Raw genomic sequence first — 23114 nt, forward strand, 5'->3', positions numbered from 1 at the left:
CCTCGCAGCTTGCTACATCAGCAATACTTAGAATCCGACATCTTGCGCTGGCCTTCGTCTCGCCAGATGTGTTCTGATGGCTCCGTGAATTAGTACTAGCGACTCAGATATCCTCAGGCTCACGGTGCTCACCTCATGTTGATCTTTTTTACCAAACAAGACTTTGAAATTTGCACTTGCGCTGATTTCTGCAATGAGTTTCCACACACGCGAGTGCTCATTCTCGTTCCACTGAATGCTGGGTAGACTTTGTATCTTCTTTAATTTAGCTACGCGAGAGTATAAAGTAGAGTGCAATGTGACTTGGCGCACTCTGAGTGGGATGGCTAGAAATGGTATATTCAATTTAGTTTCTATTTATTTTGCTGTATATGTGAAAATATCGATTTATTATGGACGCAGAAGCAGAAGCAGAAGCAGAAGCGACCTACTGTGAGCCTACCTATTATGTCAGTTGGAACACAGCTTCTCCCGCCGGTTTCTTGAGAGCCTTTCATCCTCTTTCATCATGTATGCACTGCAACGAGTCCGCAGGCACAGTCGATTGCCTTATTTCGGTCATCAGCACTGTCAGTAGGTTAAATTGTTTGCTATGCAATGCTTCTCTTGACGTATGACCTAGGCAAGCGATGAACTCATTTCTGATCGAAAGTCCTTCATGGCCCTCAGATTCGCCACTCGGACATGTCAGACTGGTTCAACCGGAAAACGTTGCTTCCAGTTAGTAACAGATTATTTTCAGACAACTGTCTTTGGTGTTGGTATAGCACGCCAAGTCTGATACCGGCGTTCATATCGAATTCAATATAACTAAAATATCACACACAAGCCCTTACACGTTTTTTCCTGTCCCATTTATGGCAGCCAGCAGGCGTTTGGGGTGCTATCTAGAAGGGCGTCAATTTCATTCATACCACTTCCTTTGTGGGTTCTATCGCCGACATTTGGGTTATTTGACAATCGTGTTGGTAGAGCGCCAAACCGCCATGGCAAGCTGTTGTTGCCGGGCCACATACGACAAAGGGCGTGCTGCATATATATACTGCTGATACTGGCATGTAGCACCACCTGCGCACCCACAACGCGAGCTCTTAAAGGACAAACACGATATCTGGGACTCCATTCGAGTCTCTTCTCTCATCACACTCTGCACTCGTAACAACTCTCAATCGACTATCTCTCCGATATGTCACTGTACGGATCTGCAGCACGCAGGTGTGCTAGGACTGTAAGTGTCATCGCTTTGCAGAGTGGGTCGGCCCCTGACGAGTAACGTTACTGTAGAAGGGCTCGGACCCATCCAAGCATTCGTCTTCCAATTCTGACTCATCCTCGCAAAATACCATTGTTGCTACCGATACTGATGCCAAGCATCCACGATCGTTATCCCTTCCCGTCATGAGCAAACATAATATGCACATGTACGAACGCGTGAGTGCTTGTAGTAACAACTACTGTCGCTTGGTGTCTGACAGGACTATAGCACGGGGAATCCAACGGGACGCTTCCTGCGCACCAAACCCGGGGGGTCGAGCCACGGTCAAATTCATTGCCCGTACCCATACAATGTTCTGCGAATGCCCGATTGTATCTCCGAGTAAGTGCCCCATGCATATGAACAACAACGCAGGACTAAGCGACGTTGCTACAGAGGACGCAATGAAATATGGATAGAAGAAACATTCATCAAAAAGCTTTCCTTGAGCTACCCAACAAAAACATCTTGCATCATGCCTGCATCCTTGAATATTGAATATGCCTCATCTGTAACTTGATACCATTAACTTCTGTAACGTATATGCATCACTCACAATTGGCGGCTATACACTAGCACCGCGTTTGTAACATCCATACCACCCAACATGACATCATCTTCCCTTTCACACACGCTTCAGATATTCATTTAGTTGATGTTGTGTATCATGACAAACACTTCATTCCTACTCGTTCGGAGCCACAGTGTGACAGGAAGGAGATGATCTTCCTCCGTCGGCGTGCATGGGACTGCATGGAAGGCGCTTCAACAATTTCAAATTTCCCAAGCTTCGGCTGCGTACTCCTCCTAGTACCTGACCTATGTATATCAGTTCCTTTCCAGTCACTCCGATACAAAACGTGGAGCTGAACATCCTGTGGGTCAGGAACAAGTCTAGATGCAGATTAATTAGTTCCTAGAATACATACAGGAGGAGATCAAGACAGAGTGACACCTAACAACGAGCAACCACGAACGTGACCTTTGGAAAACGTCAAGTATGATGCATAAGTAACGGGTCCGCGTTATTCTGAGTGACATATCCACATTGATCGGAATCGCTCTGGGGTAGCATACCCATGTGGCTAAAAAATTATTTGTCGGGTTTGCATTCGAGTGTTAATAGGGCTCTTATGATTTGTTGAAGTCTAGGCCTCAAAAGAGAGTATCCTCCACGATATTCTGAAATGCAGACATTGATCGAAATCGCATTGGATTAGCGTGTCATCCACGCGACCACAAAGAACACCGCTAAAAACCATGCGGCATCAGGTTCACATCTAGGCCCCTCACGATAGGCTGAGGCACAGACAACTGATAGAGAGAAACTCGCTGGCACGAGAGTTGCGCATATATATCATCTGTCTGTGCACAAAGCAGAAGAAGAAGTGGCCGTAATTCGTAGATGCCGATGACGTGGAAGTTTTGTTCATCATCCATGTAGGCCGTACTGGCAGAGAAGGAGTGACGAAATTAAGTGCCCGGTGGAAGCGGACTATTGGTGTCCTGGACGAGCGACAGGACATGTTTGGACGTTGGTCGTCAGATCATTGGGTGTCTAGGTCGATTCTCGTTGCGCATGTCACGGGCATCAATCGCTGACCACCGTCAGAGAGTCATGTGATCGACAATGGTAGTCTGTAGTCAAGCACAATTCAGTGATACCGAACATGATCATTTTGAAAGGAGACTTACAGGCCCCTCTATCACGAACATGCGCGGCCTCTGGATAAGGCGTGCTGAGTGGGGAGTAGAGAAATAAAGTTAAGTAGAGAATCAAGGCTACAAGTCGGAAGGCATCGAGCGCACCTCTCAAAGTACCAGTATGGCATCTACCATGAGAGGATGGAATACATACATAATATAGTTCGTCGGGTTCGCATTCAAGCGCTATTAGGGCACTTGAAGTGATATATTGATAATATCATCTGTCTAGATACAAACGAAGGAGAATGAGCGTTCGTGATCCATGAAAGCCCACATCAGTTGAGAAATCCCCTGACGATATCACGCATCTGGGCCGGACAAATTGGCCACAGGAAAGTAGGGTGTTTGAGCCCAGACAGCTGATGGATGAGACCGCTATGACTGCTCTATAGCACCACACACACATCATCTGTCTGAACACAAAGAAGGAAGAAGGCAGGAGAAGTGACAGTGGTTCGTGGAAGCCTAGATGACTGATCAGTTATACATCTTCAAGGCTTTCACGAATCACTGTATAACGTGTTGATTCTGGTGGGGATTGTGCATGGCTGGAGAGGTATCATCCATCTGCGCTAGAGAAATGGAGTACAGGCAACAGATGTAGGAGCTCAGACAGCTGATAGCGCAACAGTACCGGCCCTGCCACGACAGCATCTGTCTAAGCACAAAGAAGGATAAAAAAACGAAGAAGGGACAGCGACTGGCAGAAGCCCAGATGGCTGATAATGCAACGCTCTGCTGGACAAATTGGCACCGCCTGGCATACCATCCATCTGGACCGTTCGAGCGGAGTGGAGAGCAAGGATAAGACACGCGGATCGCCAGGAATCACGGCATATCAGATAGAAAGGTCGCAGAAAGGCCCACCTTAGACCTTGGGTGTGCGTGATTCGATTGATGGGTTGAGTCCGACACGGCGAGCGCGCATGTTGATATTCTGAACGTAGACCTCTATACTGGTGACCGCTGATCAGTATCGGGCGTTTATCGCGAGGAAAAATCGTAAAGTAATTCGGAAGGGCGGGTCTAGATATTTGTGGGTAAGAATGGAACAGTTTATGCCAGCATGGTGACAAAATGTACAATGATACTTGCATAGAGCGCATGAACGGATTGAGAGAGAACAGGAGAGTGATTGTTGGGGAAAGGAACGTTGGCGGAGAACAGGTTTATGAGGAGCGAATGAACGCAGAATTCGGAGAAGAGGAGAATGGCAGGAGGATGACGGGAAATTTGTCTTTTATAGGCCCAGGAGGCAAGGAAGAAGCTTGAGTACCTAAGAAGTGCAAGTGATTGATTATGGGTTTCTGCGGTGGCGGACCTTCAATATTGCCGTGGTGGACCCAGGACAAGGTCAAGCTCAGGGCAGCTGTGGACTATAGATGTTGAGATCTTAAGAGTGAGGAATCTAAAGAGACAAATTGGATGGATAGATAGGTCAGATGCCGCTTTGATAAATTAGGCAAATGGGAAGCTTCGCAGTAAGTGCTGGTCAAAGATGATACGTACAATTGAAGAATTTCCAGTAAAATTTGTCGTACAAGACGAGATGGACGACGACAAAAAGGGAGCTCGAGGGCATGTACCGGTCGATAAAATATGCAGGGCCAATGTTCCTCATTTAAATGGTTCGAATGAGTATTCGACTTTGTATTCTAGCCTAACTGAGAAAATAGTGAGTGACACGTCGCTCAGAGTTTGGCTTGAAACCTAAGTAAATCCCTTTCTCTCTCAACATTATTCTCTATTCATCGTCCCCTGCTGTCGACGACTTGACGTGTGGCACAAGCTAGATTAAAACGCTATTCCACTGTACATCCAAATAGTCATCTTGCAATTCCGGCTCCTCCTTGCAAAAGCACGTGCTGCTGATATTGACATCATGCCCAGCAAATATTCCTGTGACGAGCAAAGTTAATATGCGCATGGTCGTTCGCATATAGTCTCCCATCGGAGGACTAAGATCATCTCCCTCAGACTTACTCGACACATACGCTAACATTCTCCCAAACCGTACACAAAGTCTGCTTCCGAGCCCCTCAGAATGGTCGCACTCCTAAGCACACATTCGCTAGACAAAGGCTTGAAAACTGTGTATAGATCCTACAAGAAGAGAGCGTTCCCAGGCAGCAAACGCCACTTACACAAGCTAATGAATGAGTTTCAAGTAAGTCCGAAAATGATGAAAAAGACCACACCTATCTGCCACTGCCCCAAGTGGATCACAGACACGACCATCAGCATAGCGGGGGAAGAGAAGGACGCAATCAGTGAAGAGGAAACCGCAAACGAGACGCTTCGAGTCTATTCGGACGGATCAGCAGTAGATGGAGGAGTGGGAGGAGCGGCAGTATTAATGAGGGGAGAGAGGATGTGCGAAGAGAGAAGGTTCCATTTGGGAAGCAACGAAGAGCATACGGTGTATGAGGCGGAGATAGTAGGGATGATACTAGCGGTCCAGCTATTGAGAGAAGCAGGAGGAAAAGGCACCATGGCACTGGGAGTAGACAACCAGGCAGCAATAAGGACCACAGGAGCCTATTACCCCCCACCCGGCCACTACCTTGTTGACAAGTTTCACAACGACCTGAGGAAGCTACTACCAGACGAGGATGAGAGGAAGTTGATGATCAGGTGGACGCCAGGCCATAGGGGGATAGAGGGAAACGAAGAAGCAGACAGACAAGCCAAGAGGGCAGCAAGAGGAGAGGCATCGGCAGGAAACAGATTACCCAAGTCACTTCGAACAAAAACGAAGAATCCGGTCAAACTCCCCCTCGTAACCCCACCCAAACTGAGAGTGGAAGCGGCAGCTTAGGAAGAAGACCGAAGACCCACCCAAAAAACACAACTATCTTAGATCTATATGTCTACAACGTTCGCCTTAGATTATGAGGTACACGCATCAATCGGCGTGCCACTCATGCGACTGCAAATTGTGGGCTGGTTTTTATTCAGGCCCTTGCAATGATCTGTAGACGGCTGTCAGAGTAAAGTACCGAACGTGATAATGACATAGTACATACATCTACCCTCGACCTCAGTGTTGAGGATATCGATGCATTAGCATTTGCCGTTGATGGAAGGCACTCCCACGGAGCTGGTGGATGTCAAATGAATGCTAGAACGACTCAGACGGGCACAGGGTAAAAATTGTAGTTGCTTCACTTGCTTTTCACCTCATCCCCTCCCCGAGCTCGTCTCGTTCATCTTCCTGGATGGGTGAAAGTACCCTGTCATTGAGTTGCGTCTGAAGGATGTCGATAGCTGCCTGGTACCCACCACCCGCAACAACCCATGCATGCGTAGCCACCCGCAAGGTGACGAAACTCGTTACCCTTATCGTGTCGAGTAACGAGTACCGAGAGACAAAGTTGTCTCCAAGACGTTCAATTACGGATGGTGTTAGCGTCCAACTTGGTGCATGTGTGCGCAGCCAGCTAGTTATAACGTGTCAATGGTTTGCACAGACTCCAAATCTACCGAAACATCAATAAATATAACATGAAACCCAAATGAAAATTGCACCCCGCAGTATTTCCCCTATTACACCGTGCTGCTAGTTGACACATTTACACGCTCCTGGAAAGCAATCGAAGTCATGTGGGTTCCTGCGTCGGAGCCGGCTACGAGCTTGGCGTTATATTCTCGAACGCTGAGGATGAGGCGTGGTCCTAGCACAAACATCTGCATGACTGAGGAAATTTCAGTCACACCCTGGTATATCCCACTTCCCACGGAATTTGAGTTCTAGAAATGATGAGTGGTCACAAGCAGATGTCAGTAACAAATATGCGTACCAATACGACTGGGGAGAGAGTACCAAGCTCGAGGCAAGAAACAATAGTAAAACTAGGACGTGAAGTACTTCAGGGGAAAAGGATGACCATGTTCACGTTACAAGCTCACCTTGCAAAGTAAAGCACGTGAGATCGGATCAACACTGTGAACATGTCCTTGATGGTTGATCCTGTCGATTGTCCGAGTCGTCGCAAGTCAAGGAAATGTTTTACAGCAATCCAGAGTGAAAGAGACAGTGCGAGGACTTCCCACGCAGTGTTGAGCATCCAAATCATTGAAAAAAGAAGTCCGGAGTCTCCCTCATCGTCAATACCGCATGCGTGATAGGTGCCAGAGAGTATCAGCTCGACTGGTACTCATCCAATGAGCATTGTTCTTCAATCCAATAAGTAAAGCTTACCCGCTGAAACATTTCTGAGTCCCATTACAGTGATGACTATGCAAGCAATGTTGATAACCAGGAAGATCACAATGAGAAAGGTAAGCATCCTTCTGGATCCTTGATAGATGGCATGTAACCGAGCAATCATGATGACTTTCATGCTGTTTCAGTCCAGTCGATATCACTGCAGTGCAGCTAGGTAGCTCACCACCCAGCAGGGCAGTCACGCCCACGGCTGCCCAATTCATAGCGTTGATCATAATGTTACCTGAAATCCCCAATTATTGATCGCCTTCGTAGGATCAAACACTCCAAAAAAACTTACATCTGTTGTAGTCGTCACGTTGAGCCAAGTTCAACCAACATGCTCCTTGAGGATCTTACTCACCCCTGCATAGGAGTGCAGTTAATTCAATAGGAATGGGAGGCATGGGTAAGGAATACTCACTGCGTCTGATATTGAGACTGACGGAGTATCTATGTGCCGGCGGTCAGAAGAAACAAACACAGTGTATATGAGACATACTCAGAACCATCATACTGATTGCGAAAGATGGCTTATTAGCACAACACCACTTTGTCAACCTCGCACACCTACATTACATACAGTGCTCCAATGTAGCGTATCTAGGATATCTTAATGTCAACACATCTTGTCAAACACGTTTATAACATCGGATACACACACTGAGGTAAAGGACAGTTATCAGGGACCAGCGCTGCCTCTGTCCTGAATTACCTGCTGTTCTTCAGATATGGGACTCTGCTGCTCACCCAGATCAATTCAATCTATAACATAACTCTTAGCGAGGTGGTTGCTCCGGTAAGGACATCAACTTACCTCTTGTCCGAGTGTCAGTACTGAAAATATCATACGATACGGATATGAGCGGTTTCTCAAACACTTGCTATAACAACTCACCACAATCGTATATCATCGCAACAGAGCAGGAAACTGCGAGACCACGGTTTATGTTAGATTGAGATGTCACCGACATCATCTGACTGGACCACGAACCTACAAAATAGCTGTAAAACTGAAACGAATAGATTGCTGGCCACCAGCTAGGATCATTTAAAACTACGGTCATGTTTGAGGGACGTATGTGAGCGAGTGGTGAACTTGGTGATCCGATGTATAACGACGGTGTTCGTGCTAGATATACCACCCCCAGCCCCTGTATCACCGAAATAGACATGATGATGGTAATGGATATTCGTTGCTGTCTCAAGGTCCTTGATTGGTTGATGTCAGGATTGTGGCATGAAATCAAGCAAAAGGTCTAAGTCCTAAATTGAACCAATGCAGATTTCGGGTTCTGGACATGCAAAGCAGTGTCACGTACGTGGAATGTTGTCAGGAACATGCTTCTGACTCGATTCTCTGGATGTTCTTGCTACACTTATCGATTTAGGCATTGCATCATGTAATCATTGACCTAACACGAGCCCAAGCGAGATGTTATAGAGTCAGCCGTTTCGCAGCGTATCTTCACACTCTTGGCCTCGTTGGTCCGCGCCTGGGAGAATAGCAGCTCTTCCACAAGGTCCCATTCTGTTGGAGTGTCACCGGACTCGGGCGTGAAAAATAGAATAGGTCAAAATGTAGTAAATAGATATCTGACCCACCCCAGGCGGCCTTGCGAACAGCCCTCTCTGGTGCCTCACAATGCACATCAATGTCTTCAGCATCTGCAACATGACCTGGTCCATATGCGCAAGACTATTATGAGTGTATGAGAAAGATGTGGATTGAATTTCCCTGCGAGAGTTCGATCACACCAGGGGCAGGAGACAAAGGCTGCGCAGCAGTTTGATGGTCCCACCGTCGTAAGGAGGATCAAAGGCCAATGAACCGTATATCATTACAGTCCGCGCTGTTTGCAGCATCCTTCATCTAGAATAGAGGTCTGAGAATCAGAAACGAGCGCGTGGCCGTCAGTGACACATCACAATTCGTCTCCAAAGTTGCTCACTGGAGTTGCGGATCGTTTAAGTTTCACATTCGACGCGGTCTGTGGAGGTCTGTGGTTTGTCCCAACTTGAAGATCACGGTTCGCATCGCACGTGACTATATCAAGTTTGATGATTACTTTTGGTGCACATTCCCACTCGGTCATCCAGGCCTGGATGATCGAGTGGGAATGTGCACCAAAAGTAATCATCAAACTTCAAAATCTCAACCCATACCCGTACCCGTGACCCGCGCGGGTTACTCATACCCGTGCAGATCCCTAAGCTTGAGGGGGAGTGTTGAAATCGGGCAAGCAAGCGCTGAGCCCCGATGAACAATAATGGGTGCATTATCCATTGTCCCGTCACCTCGGTATCATTTTCTATTGTTCAGTCTTATGCCCAAGCTGCATTATACCTACTGAATCCTTTTGTTCCTTTTGTTTCTCAATGTCTCAAAACTTTGGCCCTCGTACTCACCATTTCCATCCGCACAAGATCACATATTCGTTATTTAGTACGAGCCTCACGTAGTATAGACACCTCAGACGTTTGCCATACGAGCGCGACGACTGAGGTAAGCTACTAGCTTTATATATATTCACTACTCGACACTTACGCTACGATAGCTTAACTGATTCTCTCAGGTGAATATATATCAGATGTTTGCCATACGAGCACGACGACTGAGCTTAACTGATTCTCTCAGGTCCCGCGCTAGTGTCTGCTTCCTATAGCAGCAGCGTGGTCTTTAGCAGTCGGCACTGCTCCACCGTCTTGATGCTCTCCAGGATCTTCAGCAGAGCTCGCTGCAGCAGGCTGCTCGTGCTCTCCACGTGCACGTTTGCGCCTCCCGGTAACACGGGGCTCGTCTATATCACGTTTTGCGAGTAAACGATGCGCCGCTCGACGCCGTACACTAGTAGGTAGTGCGGGAGTAGAGTCTGGTACAGTCCTAATATTTTTGCTTCAAGCAGGCCATGCTGTAGTTTTAATGCATTACATTAGGACAACTAGCAGACATTCTGTGATGCATCAACGATGCTAAATTCCAATATGGAAAGTGATGCATCAGTAATGCATCAAAATAAATACCTCGCCCCCTGCTTCCTTTGCTTACTAATGCCTTTAAAATCCCAATAGGGAAGATGTATTACTGATGCCGCCGTCAGGAGAAATACCTCGTCCCTTCCCTTGCTTACTAATACCTTGTCCCCTGCTTCCCTACTTTGTACCTTGCCTCCACCTGCTTACTCATACCGCTTCCCTTTCGTACCTTGCTTCCTTTGCTTAGTAATGCTATTCGAACTGCTTTGGTTGTTGGTGCCTCAGCTACTCATCCAATATAGTAATACAAAGTACTGCATCGGAAGACCATCGCACAGAATGACGTCATTTTCGAACTTTTTATTCACTAAGTCCCACTAACACTGTTCACCTGATTTCTCTTAAGTTTTTGCTAGTCTTCGAAGTCATCTGTAGTAGTCGACCAATGAAAATCATCTTTTCTAATCTTGTTTGTCTTATGCTTCCGTTTTGTGCAGAGATCAAGAAAATTACTCGTATTGCATGCATACTATATCGTTTCAAGCAAGAAACACTAATAAAATTTACAAGTACATATCTCGACCTTACTCATTTTAACGTTGTCGCGCCCTTCTATTGCGATGAAGATATCAGCGTCACTCATGAACACAAAAGGATGTGCGTACTTGTGCGAACCAGAGTTGTTCTCGGCATTTTTCCGCTTATCCTTCGCAGCAACGGAAGTAGGAATATGACGTGTTGAGGCACCAATCTCATTGTCGCGTTCGCGTGGATTGAATGGTACACTGTTTCGTACACGCAGACGTGGGGCTTGTTGTTCTGTGGATGGTGCAGGTGCTTGAGTTCCGTCGACGCGATTTCTGCGCCTGCCATGGGGAGCAGCAGGCACATTGGTGTAGTCGTCGTTTCCGGGAGGAAGAAGGACCTCCTCATTGTTTCCTGGAGGAAGAAGGACCTCCTCATTGTTTCCTGGAGGAAGAAGGACCTCCTCGTTGTTTCTGGGAGGAAGAAGGACCTCCGGAGTCTGCGTGATTGATTCCGACAAATACGCATTGGGATGCGAATCCACGGGAGGCGCGTCGGAGGAATTGAGCAAGTCAGTGTAGGCGGGATCGTTCATCACAGCAAGGAATGCTGTCGGATCGAACGCTGAAAAATCTATGTCGCCTGTTATGATGGGGTCGGCCGGCGGATCAAGGACTGAAAAGTCTATGTTGTCCAGGTGGGTTGCGGCTGCCTGAGAATCGAGACCGAATGATGCATTGAATGATGCATCACTGGTGGTATTTGCGTAACTGGGGGGATTATCATTGGGAGGTAGATTGACCCCTCCATCGGATTGAGGAGTCATGCGATAGAGACCCTGCCCACTCTCGTCACCGCTCTTTCCCCACCCCTCATCTTCGTCTAAGTCCGACAACGGTTCTTCATCTTCATCTTCGTCTGACTCAGGCTCTTGCGATGACGTAGAATCGAAAACTAGTTCGATGGTAAGCTTCGTCTTTGAATTAGTATGTTCAAGCTTACTGATAGAATTTTTAACAAATTCTAGGAAGGCACTCTGCACAGCATCGAACTTGCCGTACACCTGGTCGAACTGCGCACCACTTTCGACTTCTCCCACGTGGTAGCTTGGAGTAGCGGGAATCCATCGTAAGCACAACTTTCCTAGGGTATCGAATCTTCATACTCACTTAAATACTGACACTTCACCTGTGCTAGGATCGTGACCCCCCATCAACACGCTAAACTTCCACCCTCCTGTCATATGACTAAGGTACTTGAGGACCCGATCAAGCATGGGACCGAGCTCCTGAATAGCCCTATTAAATGAATGCGGTGAGAACAACGTGTTCGATCATGTGGTAAAGGTACGTACTTGATTTTTGACATGTCGTCAATTTTTGGTGGCTTCCCTGACTTTAGGCGTTGGCGTTGTTTCACATATCTTGCCTTGATTTTTTCATACTTCTTGTCAATCTTGGCTTTGACAGCTTCGCTTTCGTCTGAATATATACGACGCGTGATCTCGCGGCGCTTTTGCAGTTTCGGGCCTCTGTTGGTAATATGTTCCTTCTCGATGGCGTCGTCTGCAGCATGCTTGATTTTTTCTTTGTAGTACTTGTTGGAGTATACATCAATTTTCTGCGGTGCGCGGGTTCCTTTCAGATTGACACCCCCAGCTAACACCGTGTCAAATTTCAGCACCCCTCTTACAGCAGCTGATCGGCCTAGGCGGATAGGATTATTCTGCCATCTGAACCAGGAGGCAATTTGCTGTTCAAGATTCGGTGAGTACATGTTTGTTTTGTGCGGTGAACGTATCCCTGACTTGCCTGATGACGAGTCTCTATGCCCGCTGCCAGTTTCTGCTCTTCCTCGGCCGTGTAGACATGGTCAGCCGGGAACTCTGGGAACAATGCTTGGCGCTCGGGCCAGCGTTGGAACCATTCTATACCAACACGCTTCAAAAAATCCCGGTAGCGCTTGACCACGGCATGTTTGCGGAATTCCGGAAAGTGACCGAGGAGGAATTCCTCCTGTTCTGGTGTAGCCCACTTTTTCTGTGGCATCTGTCACAACACTGATCAGCACACACCAAGGAAAAGGACTCTGCACGCACATTAACGTATCCGGGGGACAGAGACAGAAATATTTGGTAGGTAAGCAAGGTAACACCTCATTCTTCGTCCTAATACCTCGGTCTTTCCAGTCTGCATGAGGCCGAGTCGCAGTTCCTGACAATCGAGATATATACCAATTTAATCTAATTATTTTTTCAAGATGCATCGCATGTACTACATCCTGTCCCCACACTGTGTCTACGATGGGACTGTCTACTCGCTGCATGAGCGGTCAACATGTCGCATAAACCACGAGTATAACGACGCCGTCTAGTACCTCCGCTCCCACCCACTCTTTTGCACACTACATATGCTGTTCAAGTCTACGCCCTGATATATATTAAACCCAACCCGTACGTCTATGAGTAGAATGGCAAACCTTCGTGTCTTCCTGATGGGAAAGTGTGCCCGCAAAGTCGCCTTGTCGGAACTCCCACACAAGTGGTTCATCTGGATGAACAATTTAATCCTCTACACACGCAAAAAATGAATATGGGGGGATCAAGTGCAAGGGACTGACTTACGCGGCAACGACGCTCAATAGCAGTATTGAGCAATGCCTGTTGCAGGCCGGATAATTGATCAGGTGGTATATCCGCATAGTGAACATCATGTTCTGGCCAGGTTTCAAACCACTTGGAGTAAACAGACTCCCAAAATGCTGTCTCTTCCGCTGTCCCCGAGTTGACAAGTACATATCCAGGAAGAAACGTTTTGAGCATATCGCGCTGCTTGCGCGTCAGCACTCGGATCTGAGACATCGACATTGGGTGAATGGTGTTGGGTGAACGGTGGAGAAACCTGTTGAAACACCCACATATCAACGAAGCAACATGCAAGCCAGACGGACGTACAGCTCTTCTGACAATGATTTGCATATAGTAACAAATCACCGGTGGAAGCAAGAAATAACATTCATCAGTGTGCTATCTAACTGTTTAAGCGAACGATGGCAAATCTTCGAAACACGCTCCAGAAACTTCAACTTTGTCCAAAGATGGACTCGATCCATTCGGCCTCCCAGGCCCTATGGCAAGTGTCTTGGACGACGCCTTTCAGCCGATTTGAACCATCGGTATAGACCCTGCAATGCACATCAGCAGTGTGTTTGTGAAGGCGTGACAATAGTATGTACAACCTTCTCGTGCCTCTTCACAGACCGAGCAACGGCGACAGCCTGCTCTGCAGAGAGTCGAGTGACACCGGGAAACAGTGTCTGCTCCTCTGGCCATCGTGCAAAAAAGCGTGCAAAGAGGTTGTTGAAGAAAACAACACGATCCTTCTCATCCCGAATCCTGAAGTATTCAGGTGACAATTTCTGCAGAAATTCGTCTTGAACCTCCCACAAGGGTTTTTTCTTCTTGATAGATGTAGGCTGAGGCTTGGATGCGGGCACCATGTTCTTTGAGCTGATCAGCTGTGGATAAGGAGCAAAAATGAATGTTTCTTACAATGGACATGGTAGAGTATCGATAAGAGGAACTGTGTCCTGTTCCTCCCTTCGAAGCAGCTGGACGTCGAAGCTCGGCCTTAATAAGATCAGTGATGGAATAGAGCCACTGCGCTCATAGGGCTTACATTGCAAAAGTTTACACTATGGTCTGGTATAACAAACCTCCGCGAATGTATTTCAAAGGCATCTCTTCATCTATTTCCCTCGTAGCTGAGTAGCACCATAATTCCTCTGTAGCCATTGTGATCGCCTTGTGCCGACACATCACACCAACCGCTGCTGTGCGACCCGGATCACTGGCATTTGGGTGATGATTGTCGTCCAAATTTGCAGAACGCAAGTATTCCTGGATGCGCTCCAGAGTCTGAAGATGTTGGGAAAGGCATGCCTGTACGGCTTCTCGGTTGTCTTGAAAGTCCTGTACCATCTTAATGCACAGAGCTTCAAGTTCGGCAGAAATTACAACAAGGTGGGATTGAGCGTCCTTGATATTGTATCTATGAAGAATATAGTATTAAGTCAGTGGTATCAGAAACTATATGAATGAATGGTCGCACATAACACAGTTCTCGTATGCTGGTGGAGAGGGACTCCGAGTCAGTCTATAGAGTAGTAAGGATCGGCAAATTGACGGTGGGCTCAGTCATGGTATAAATGTTAAAGTACATACTTGGGGGCCGTGGATGTGCTTGCGAAATCTCTATGCTTCGACTTAGTGTTGTCCCTCTTGTGACGATAGTTCATGGCCATCTTGAGCCCAATCGCCTTCTTGTTCCTGCGTTCATTAGCATTTAGTCTTGAATTCGTGCAGGAATTATACTTCTCATAGTATTTTCGATTGTAGCGGCGGGCAGCTTCGAGCCGTTCCTCTTCAGTCTTGTATAGTCGTGGGCGAGCCATGAGTGAGTGGCAGTGAATTGCAATGAAGCAGCGTGCCAGTGACAGTATTGAATCAACAACTTCAACTTGTCAAAAGATATTAATCGGAGATTTACGAAGTCAAGCCTCAGTAATATCATGACAGATACTTTCTGGCTGCTCGGATAAAACACTAGAATCCCAGCTATAGACGTACAATATTACTGTTGCAAGCCCTTTCACATAGATTCCATGGATCATTTTGTCTTAAGTTCAGTATAATCAATCCACCTAGTACATAGGCCGACTCGAATGAACTAACAGAATTCGAATAGGAGTCATAGAACTACCATTATTAATTCCTTTCATCTTTAGCTGAGCTTACTGCTTTTGAACTCGCACAAATTCCTTTGGACTACAGAACTTAGATAGCGACAACTAGACGACCTCAGCACTACACATGTCATATTCGTAACATATCTCAATACTTGTGGCTTACTCACTTCAGTCTCAGCTATACTGCAGCTTGGTCCAGGTCCACAAGTGTGCGTGTATTTCCACGAGTCCGCGGTGTCCGATGCTCCACCGGCGTCGTTGCAACCTGGTTGGTGTGCTTCGACTTCTGGTCTTCGACTTATCTTCTCTTCCCACCTGCCAGAGCTCTGTACAGTTTATCTCGAAGTTTGTTGAAGCGCAGTAGTTATTCGTTCTGGTCTTCGACTTATCTTCTCTTCCCACCTGCCAGCTGAGCTCTGTGCAGTCCTCGAAGTTTGTTGAAGCGCAGTAGTTATTCGAGCGCAGACGCAATTTTCAATTCTCAATTCCACAAGCGTAGTATCAAGTGCAATACAACTAGTATACTATTGTGATAGACGGTAGAAGCGGTGGCGACGTGCCACTCTCAAACCAACCACTCAGTTTCCCCACTATCAATTGCATTCTCCATCAGCTGCACGCCTTCGGCAATCGAACGAACCTTGGAAAACGAAGCCCGACTAACGCCGATGACATGCGAGGAAGTGCGTTGCCTAGTCAGGAATTGGTCAAGCTATCCAACGAAAAATAAAGTGGATGAAATGCACCAAGTAGAAAAGATGCCGACACGGCGACCGCGGGTGACCCAGTAATAGGGCCCTGAAGCATTGGGCGCTGGAACATCATATAGCCGAGTATACACAGCAGGAAGGCCAGCAGCCACACCCCCAATGCCAACAGGCAGGGTAGCTGTGTTAGCATCAACGGGCGGGGTAGCTGTGGTGGCGTAAACGGGCGGGATAGCTATGGTGGCATCAACAGGCGGGGTAGCTGTGGTGGCGTCAACGGGTGGGATAGCTGTGGTGGCGTCAACAGGCGGGATAGCTGTGGTGGCATCAACAGGCGGGGTGGCAGTGGCAGGATCATCAATGCCATATGTCTCAATGGGAGCAGACGACACGCTGACACCAGCGTCCACAGTAACTTTGCGCACTGTAGCAACAACAGTGTCCTGTATGAACCCGCGGAGAGCAACAGTCAGCGCAACCGCGGTAGGCCCTGAAATGTTCAAATGCTCAAAAAGAGCAGAGAGAGAATCTACGGTCCAAGATTCAGTATCAGTTGTCCACTTGAAAATTTGATACCGCTTACCAGTAGTATCACTGAGACTGTCAACAATGGGCGCTGCAGGCACGGGAGGAGAGTCGCCCGTGCTCGTGGTGGTCATTGTTGTCAACCAAATGAGTAAAGGACGAGTAAAATCAACGATGAGTGGAATCTGGAATGAATTAAGTGGTGCTCACTGGGAAAATGTGTAGCTTTTGAAGCTTTTCGAACCAGTAGACCTGCTACATCGAGGACACCCTAGGATTCGGAGACTCAATCGGAGGATCTTTCAGACGGAAGTCAGGGAGTTGCAAGACTGGAAGTCAAGGAGTTGCAAGACAGAAAGCAGGAGGAAGTTGCATGGGCAGCTCACCGTTGAATAACACTCGCAAATATTTGGCTCTGCTTGTGGTACACAGCTACCTATTGTTTAATTCTAGGTTAGGGTTCGGAACGCGAGTTGCACGTGTACCCAACCATGCAGTCGGCAGTTCCCGTCTACTGTGGTAACTTTCCCGTTCTCTTGGTTTGGCCCAAGTCCAAGGCGTAACAAACCTGAGTCACCGTGTCACGTACGACAGCGAAGGGATGCAGTCTGAGGGATCTGTAGGTGAGCAATATCACAATAAACGCAATATATGTACTGACATCGACATTATTAGGTGGTGACGAGCAGCCTCCACATAGCATCATTCAGGCGGTCCGCTCGCCCTGGGCATGGCGGGAAATCGACCAACGGAAGCAACTCCGTGACCAGAAGCGCATTCGGTTGAATGTATATACACCACCCACTACCTCACGGTCGCGACAGGCAGTGCACACCTCGGTAACTTTTGGAGGGCGTCGTGATGGGACAATGCGGCTCGAGCGCCGCAACATTACAAGCAACCTCCCATCAACTCCATCTACACACCAGTCTGCCCCACCTGATGAAGGTGACTTGTTTTGTTTTACGGCCGATGACGATTCCATGCCCATGGATGATATTTTGGGCGACAATGAGACCTTGCATCAAAGGCGCAAGCAGATGGCTGCAGTGAGACTCTCGTTCCAGGATACTTATCCTTGTTTACTAACTGGTGCTTAGGATAACCCTATCCTTGTTTGGAAGGAGGAACGAGACACTTATCTTGCAGAACTGATTCGATTAGACGGGCGTGGTGATAGTTCTAGCGATGTGTGTGGGGAATGTTGTGCCCCTGCACAATTTCGATGTTTGGATTGCGATGATTTGCAGTTATACTGTCGTGGGTGCACTGTGGCCAATCACTTGCGATCTCCTACCCATCGAATCCAGGTACGTGCCATCATTCTAAAACGTAAAAAAAAATAATCAAGTTATCCGCAGGAATGGACTGGGGTTTTTTTCCAGGCAGTGTCATTGAAGGATCTTGGCCTTCGTGTCCAGCTTGGGCATCCTGTCGGCCAACGCTGCATTCTCCCTCAACAGGTGTCCAAAGACGAGTTCGTGCTAATAGACACAAACGGAATCCATGAACTCGGGTTGGATTTCTGTGGTTGTGAAACTTCGAACTCGCATGTCAGACAGCTTCTTCGCCATGGATGGTTCCCATCAACGGCAACTGATCCGAGGACTGCAGCTACCTTTCGACTACTGCGTCACTTCCAAATTCTATCATTCGAGTCCAAAGCGTCCGCCTACGAATTTTACCACTCACTAGTTCGTCTGACGGACAACTCGGGTCTCACAAAACCCAAGGTAAGGTGCTTCGTCATTGTATCCACTTGCTTGCTTGTCTTAACCTTTGATTTTAGGACCGCTACAATGCGTTCTTGCGAATGGTTCGCGAATGGCGCCATCTTAAGATGTTGAAACGGTTCGGTCGTGGTCATGAGCCGAGTGGCGTTAAGGGCACATCACAAGGCGAGTGTGTTGTTGTCTGCCCGGCTTGCCCACAGCCTGGTAAGAATTTGGTCGACGGCTGGGCACTTGCAACGAAAGCCAACCGGTAAGCATTAGAGACTTTTGGGTATATATATGGGCTTATGTGATCCAGTTGGTTATACGCCACATTTTTGGCCATTGACGCGAACTTTCGTTTAAAGAGGCGCAATGTATCGAGTGACGAGGCAGACCCCAGTCTATCTACAGGGTGGTCGTATTTTGTGGAGGAGACCGACTACAAGTCCTATCTAGCCCAACATCTTGGAGGAGCACAGGAGGTACGCGACGCCGTTTTACTCTCTTGCATGTTTCTTACTCTGTTTCACAGAAGAGTACATGCTCCAGTCATAACGCGGTAAATATGGCCGATACTAAATTGTCGCAGGGACTGGCTGCCACCGGCGTTGGGACGGTGGACTGCGCACGTCACAACATGAAGCGTGCTAACGGAGTCGGCAATCTACAAAAGGGCGAGAAGTATGTCGAAGGGCCCATCACGCTTACGTGTTAACGTGTCTGATCATTGCACAGGTATATAAACATGGATTATCTTTTTTTCTCTAGCTTGCGCGACAATTCAGTCAAAATGTTAAACGTGTCCTACGATATTGCGTGTCAGTGGCATAAACACCTCTGGTCACGCATGGAATCCCTCCCTCGTTCACATCATTTGGATTACCTTTCGAAGGTCGTACGTTTCTTCGTGCCAAAAGTTCACCTTCCCGCGCACGTCGCAAAGTGCCAGACGATCTTCTCATTCAACTTCACACGTTTTGTTGGTCGAACGGATGGTGAAGCCCCCGAAAGAGGCTGGTCAAACATCAATCCCGTGGCTACGAGTACAAAGAACATGGGCCCCGGGTGTCGGCGAGACACCCTAGACGACCACTTCGGTGACTGGAACTGGAAGAAGGTGGTAGGGTTGGGCGCATCTTTACTCCATAAGATGAAAGATGCTCGCGTTGAAAAGGCCGAACACCAAGCTGCTTTCGAGGAGTTTGATGCCGTGATTACTCCCGAACATCGCGCAGCGTGGCTAAGTGAAATGGAAGGTTGGGAAGAGAATCCTAACGACACCACAATACTTAATCCGTTCGAAACCAAAGCTATTGGTGGGTGCTTTACTTACTGGCAATCCTTCACTGACGGTGCATGTAGCAATCACCCAAGCGGGCGCACGACTAAAACTGGCCGAGCTGGAAGCTGAAGAGCTAGCGCATGGGGTAGACGTCTCCTTACACCCGGAAATATCGCCCAGTGTACTTATCGCAGCTGGTCTTGATATTGAAGATGAACAGTAAGTGGCCGTCCGCAGAATCTCGTATCCAGCTGACAATTTTGAAGACGTCGTCTTACTTCTCTGATCAAGTCTATGGGTCTTCATTCCACTGATACACAACGGGGCAACCTCGTTCGGCAGCGCAACTCGCTCCGCCGTAAAATCGAGATGTGGAAGGGTGTCCAGGTTCTTTACATGCCTGCGGTACGGAGTCTGGTTCAAGGAGGGCGCGAAGATCAGAAGAATGCTGAAGATATTACACTGTGGCTACCTTCGCAGCTACGGAACAAGCCCTGTGATCAGCGCCTCCAGAATGACGAGTGGGAGTTACGGTATGCACAAGCCCACGACGCCCTCGAGGAGCTCCGTCAGTGTCTTCGGATACACTGCTCGCTTCTGACATTCAAGCGTGAATGGATGCGTGGCCAAGGTGCTAATACACGAGGCCAGAACGCCCTCGCTCGTGTCCACGCCCGGCGCACTATGTGCGTTATTCGCTACAGGTCAGCTTGGACAGCGCTTAAGTCCCTGGCTATGCTGCTGGGGAAGAAGGATTGGCATGGCAAGCTGCAGGAACTGGCGGATGAGCATATCAAGCCCCTCGTGGATCCCTTTGGTATTGGAGAAGGACGACGTCAGGTTTCGTGGATCTGGATGATGGAGGGCCTCGATTGTAACGGCTATGAGAGTGCTGATGACGGTAAAGTATCCTGGTCATTATTTGGACGTATCTTGAACTAATGCGTTATCAGGCGTGCGCATCGAATGGTGCAAGAGCCGTGCAAGAGCCCTACGATGGATGGAAGAGGTAGAATTGTTGACCGAAGAAATGGGGAGAGTCATCCGATTTTTTGGGTGGGAGGTACAGCGGTGGGAAGAACGGATAAGTCGCTGTGTGGGGGAGAGCTCTGCTAATACGGAAGGCTTACGAGCTTATGCAGCGCGACAGGCTGACATCCGTCGGAGGCTTGCAGGTCATTTTCACGGTCTTTGGGCGCCTTACCTGCCCCAGACGCTGGAGTTACCTCTGCCCATCATATCTCCTCAAGGCGAGCTGCAATTACCTGACTTAACCATCCCCGATATCCCCCTTGATGAATAGTACTGGTAGTGCCTTGTTCCCCATGTTAGTAGTGCCTTGTTCCCCATGTATTACATCATCTGTCAAGATCGCGATGCATCTGTGAATTAATCAAGATCGCGATTCAACATCGTACTCTTAATTGGCCGGGGAAACCTTTTTAATTGCCGGGCTAGGGTGATACAAGTCTATCTAGCCCTAGCTAGCCAGCCTGAGTTGTGTCTGCTAGTTAGCATCGATTAATGCATCACCGGAGAATGCTAATGAGCATTGTTGATGCATCACTTGTTGCTGCTAATTAGCAGACATGATGCATCATCCTTACAGATAGTGGTGAACACGGTGATTAATCTCCGTGACGGAGTCCTCGACCGTCGCAATAGAGTCTGACATTCGCATAAGCAGTAGAAATTCAAAACGATCCTTGCGAGCAATGGGCCGCACGCGTGTTCATCATTGAATCAGGGGAGGGTATGACAGCACGGGGTGTCCTACTGCACCAAATCGACGTCCGTGCAAAGTACGGTGACGTCCAACATAACTCGTGAAAGGGATGATGTAGAATGAGGGTCATTTCAATCTTGACCAGTATTCTGCGGAGGATAACGTCAGCTAGGATGAGTACATGCGTGAGGATGATAATCCGATTTATTCATGGTCATGCTGTGATGGTATTTGGTAGATGCGTCGAGTATCGCAGATAGCGTAGAAATAATCAGTCGTGGAGGATACAGTAGTGGATTAGTGTAGTACATATAATTGACTGCGACCATTAGTATCACTATGGTTGCGTGGTACTAGCGTTTGTCGTGCCAGCTGGGCAGGGTAATTCAACACGCTCCAAGCGCCATCGAGGAGGCACCCTCGGTCTGCCGTGAGACCAGCACGAACAGTAGCACAGGAACGCCTTGCACCAGTGCACGTCTGGGAGCGAATCATGGTCAGATGAGTCTATATCCTGCGGCACCCCAGCCTGCTGTCCAGGCGGATGTCGGGTGTCATCTACTTTCCTGTATTCTGGTAAATTGGCAGCAAGCAGTCGCTATGGGGTACAAATCAGCAAAGAGGCAATGACAGGTGAGAAGATGTAGGTTACAGTGACCTTCCGTCCTGGTGCGACTTCAACGACTGATGGCCCATGGCTGTGCCTTGGCATGAGGAAAGAAAGGTGCTGTCGTAAGAAATGCGAGACTCGACCGTTCGAGGGAGGAGGGCGAGAATCTGTTTCGAACTGGATACACACTTAGTTATGCATCACAAGCTGACTGAAATTGAATACTGACACGATCTAAGCGAGTTGCGGCCTGCCCCGAGAGATAGGATGGTAGGGGTAATGTAGCAGAGGCCTGTGGTGCCACTGTCAAGTCAAATGTGGAAGAACCAAAATATATGACCTACATCAAAGCACCCTTGGCAGCACTTTCACGATGTTCTCACGGTATGTCAGACCCTATTTTTATGTTGTCAATAAAAGGTCTAAGAGACCAACCTCCATCAGGATGTCTCCCCTGAGTTTCATAGGGCCGTCTGAATCTCCCTCCTGAGTTTACATGTGGATCCTCTTGCAGAGGGTGAGTCCATCCTCCTCATCCTCCTCATCTCCAGATCCTCCACAGGTGATGTCCACATCACCATATGTTGGTGCGATGTTCGCGACTCGCGAGGGTGACCTCTCCAGATCCTCTGCACCTGATCTCCGTATGTTGGCATGATGTCCATGCGGTGTATGTCAGAGCGCATATGTTTTTTGTTATGTTTTTCATACTTCCATAGCACAATTCAATTGTTTGTTTGATTGTTGATTTTTTTCGTGTGTTACCAACAAGGCATGAAACAGACAGAAGGCCGTGCAGGCCATGCATTGACAAGTATGGTAAATACAACACAGTCAAAAAACGGACATCAACAGCAAGGCAAGTCAGATACAAGGCTCAATATCAAGATACATCATAACGCAGTGTACAAGGCAGTCCAACGAATGCGGCAAAATGGAGGATTTCAAAGGTCCGTCTGATCATCAGAATAATCAGGCCCGTATGGGTAGTACCCTCCCCTTTCCCTTTCACGATGATATGGGTTGCTGGAGGGGTGCCAATAATCTTCACGGTACTCTCCAGGGTCACGATCACGGTAGCGACCATCATAATATCCACCGCCGTGCTGGTGATTTTCGTTGTACTGCTGAGG

At 48.0% G+C, this 23114-nt stretch overlaps 5 protein-coding genes across 5 annotated transcripts; 1 reads left to right on the forward strand and 4 right to left on the reverse strand.

Moving 5' to 3' along the window:
- Window positions 1–426: 426 nt before the first annotated feature.
- DEU56DRAFT_841631 (uncharacterized protein) lies at window positions 427–1890 on the reverse strand. The gene is made up of 5 exons (XM_041355005.1): window positions 1652–1890; window positions 1484–1597; window positions 1285–1431; window positions 623–1228; window positions 427–569 (listed from the first exon to the last, which is right to left on the reverse strand). The coding sequence occupies exons 1-4, from the start codon at window positions 1681–1683 to the stop codon at window positions 1174–1176; spliced, it is 348 nt and encodes a 115-aa protein (XP_041201519.1). The 5' UTR covers window positions 1684–1890; the 3' UTR covers window positions 427–569; window positions 623–1173.
- A 7878-nt stretch (window positions 1891–9768) lies between these two features.
- On the reverse strand, window positions 9769–13530 carry DEU56DRAFT_985112 (uncharacterized protein; the record flags this gene model as incomplete). The annotated part of the gene is made up of 8 exons (XM_041360039.1): window positions 9769–10053; window positions 10811–11624; window positions 11673–11776; window positions 11840–11968; window positions 12025–12422; window positions 12467–12718; window positions 13127–13240; window positions 13294–13530. The coding sequence occupies 8 exons, from the start codon at window positions 13528–13530 to the stop codon at window positions 9816–9818; spliced, it is 2286 nt and encodes a 761-aa protein (XP_041201520.1). The 3' UTR covers window positions 9769–9815.
- Window positions 13531–13796: 266 nt separating this feature from the next.
- On the reverse strand, window positions 13797–15122 carry DEU56DRAFT_919506 (uncharacterized protein; the record flags this gene model as incomplete). The annotated part of the gene is made up of 6 exons (XM_041358275.1): window positions 13797–13853; window positions 13905–14171; window positions 14221–14333; window positions 14385–14719; window positions 14780–14824; window positions 14893–15122. The coding sequence occupies 6 exons, from the start codon at window positions 15120–15122 to the stop codon at window positions 13797–13799; spliced, it is 1047 nt and encodes a 348-aa protein (XP_041201521.1).
- Window positions 15123–15981: 859 nt separating this feature from the next.
- Window positions 15982–16782, reverse strand: DEU56DRAFT_919507 (uncharacterized protein; the record flags this gene model as incomplete). The annotated part of the gene is made up of 3 exons (XM_041358276.1): window positions 15982–16108; window positions 16163–16652; window positions 16707–16782. The coding sequence occupies 3 exons, from the start codon at window positions 16780–16782 to the stop codon at window positions 15982–15984; spliced, it is 693 nt and encodes a 230-aa protein (XP_041201522.1).
- Window positions 16783–17517: 735 nt separating this feature from the next.
- DEU56DRAFT_933245 (uncharacterized protein) lies at window positions 17518–20948 on the forward strand (the record flags this gene model as incomplete). The annotated part of the gene is made up of 10 exons (XM_041358750.1): window positions 17518–17697; window positions 17773–17958; window positions 18010–18381; window positions 18438–18631; window positions 18680–18845; window positions 18896–19044; window positions 19099–19679; window positions 19726–19864; window positions 19912–20546; window positions 20599–20948. 10 exons carry the CDS (start codon window positions 17518–17520, stop codon window positions 20946–20948), a joined length of 2952 nt encoding a protein of 983 aa, XP_041201523.1.
- Window positions 20949–23114: the final 2166 nt, after the last annotated feature.

The sequence above is a fragment of the Suillus clintonianus genome, assembly GCF_016758775.1.
Source record: "Suillus clintonianus strain FC179 chromosome Unknown DEU56scaffold_169, whole genome shotgun sequence".
NCBI lineage: Eukaryota > Fungi > Basidiomycota > Agaricomycetes > Boletales > Suillaceae > Suillus > Suillus clintonianus.

What these genes read in the sequence shown, in the direction of transcription:
- DEU56DRAFT_841631 (XM_041355005.1), bottom strand. Translation starts at nt 1,683, where the DNA reads ATGTTTCTTCTATCCATATTTCATTGCGTCCT. An exon ending in TCCATATTTCATTGCGTCCT is followed by an intron (nt 1,598 to 1,651) that starts CTGTAGCAACGT and finishes TGGGGCACTTAC; the next exon opens with TCGGAGATACAATCGGGCAT. An exon ending in GTCCCGTTGGATTCCCCGTG is followed by an intron (nt 1,432 to 1,483) that starts CTATAGTCCTGT and finishes ACAAGCACTCAC; the next exon opens with GCGTTCGTACATGTGCATAT.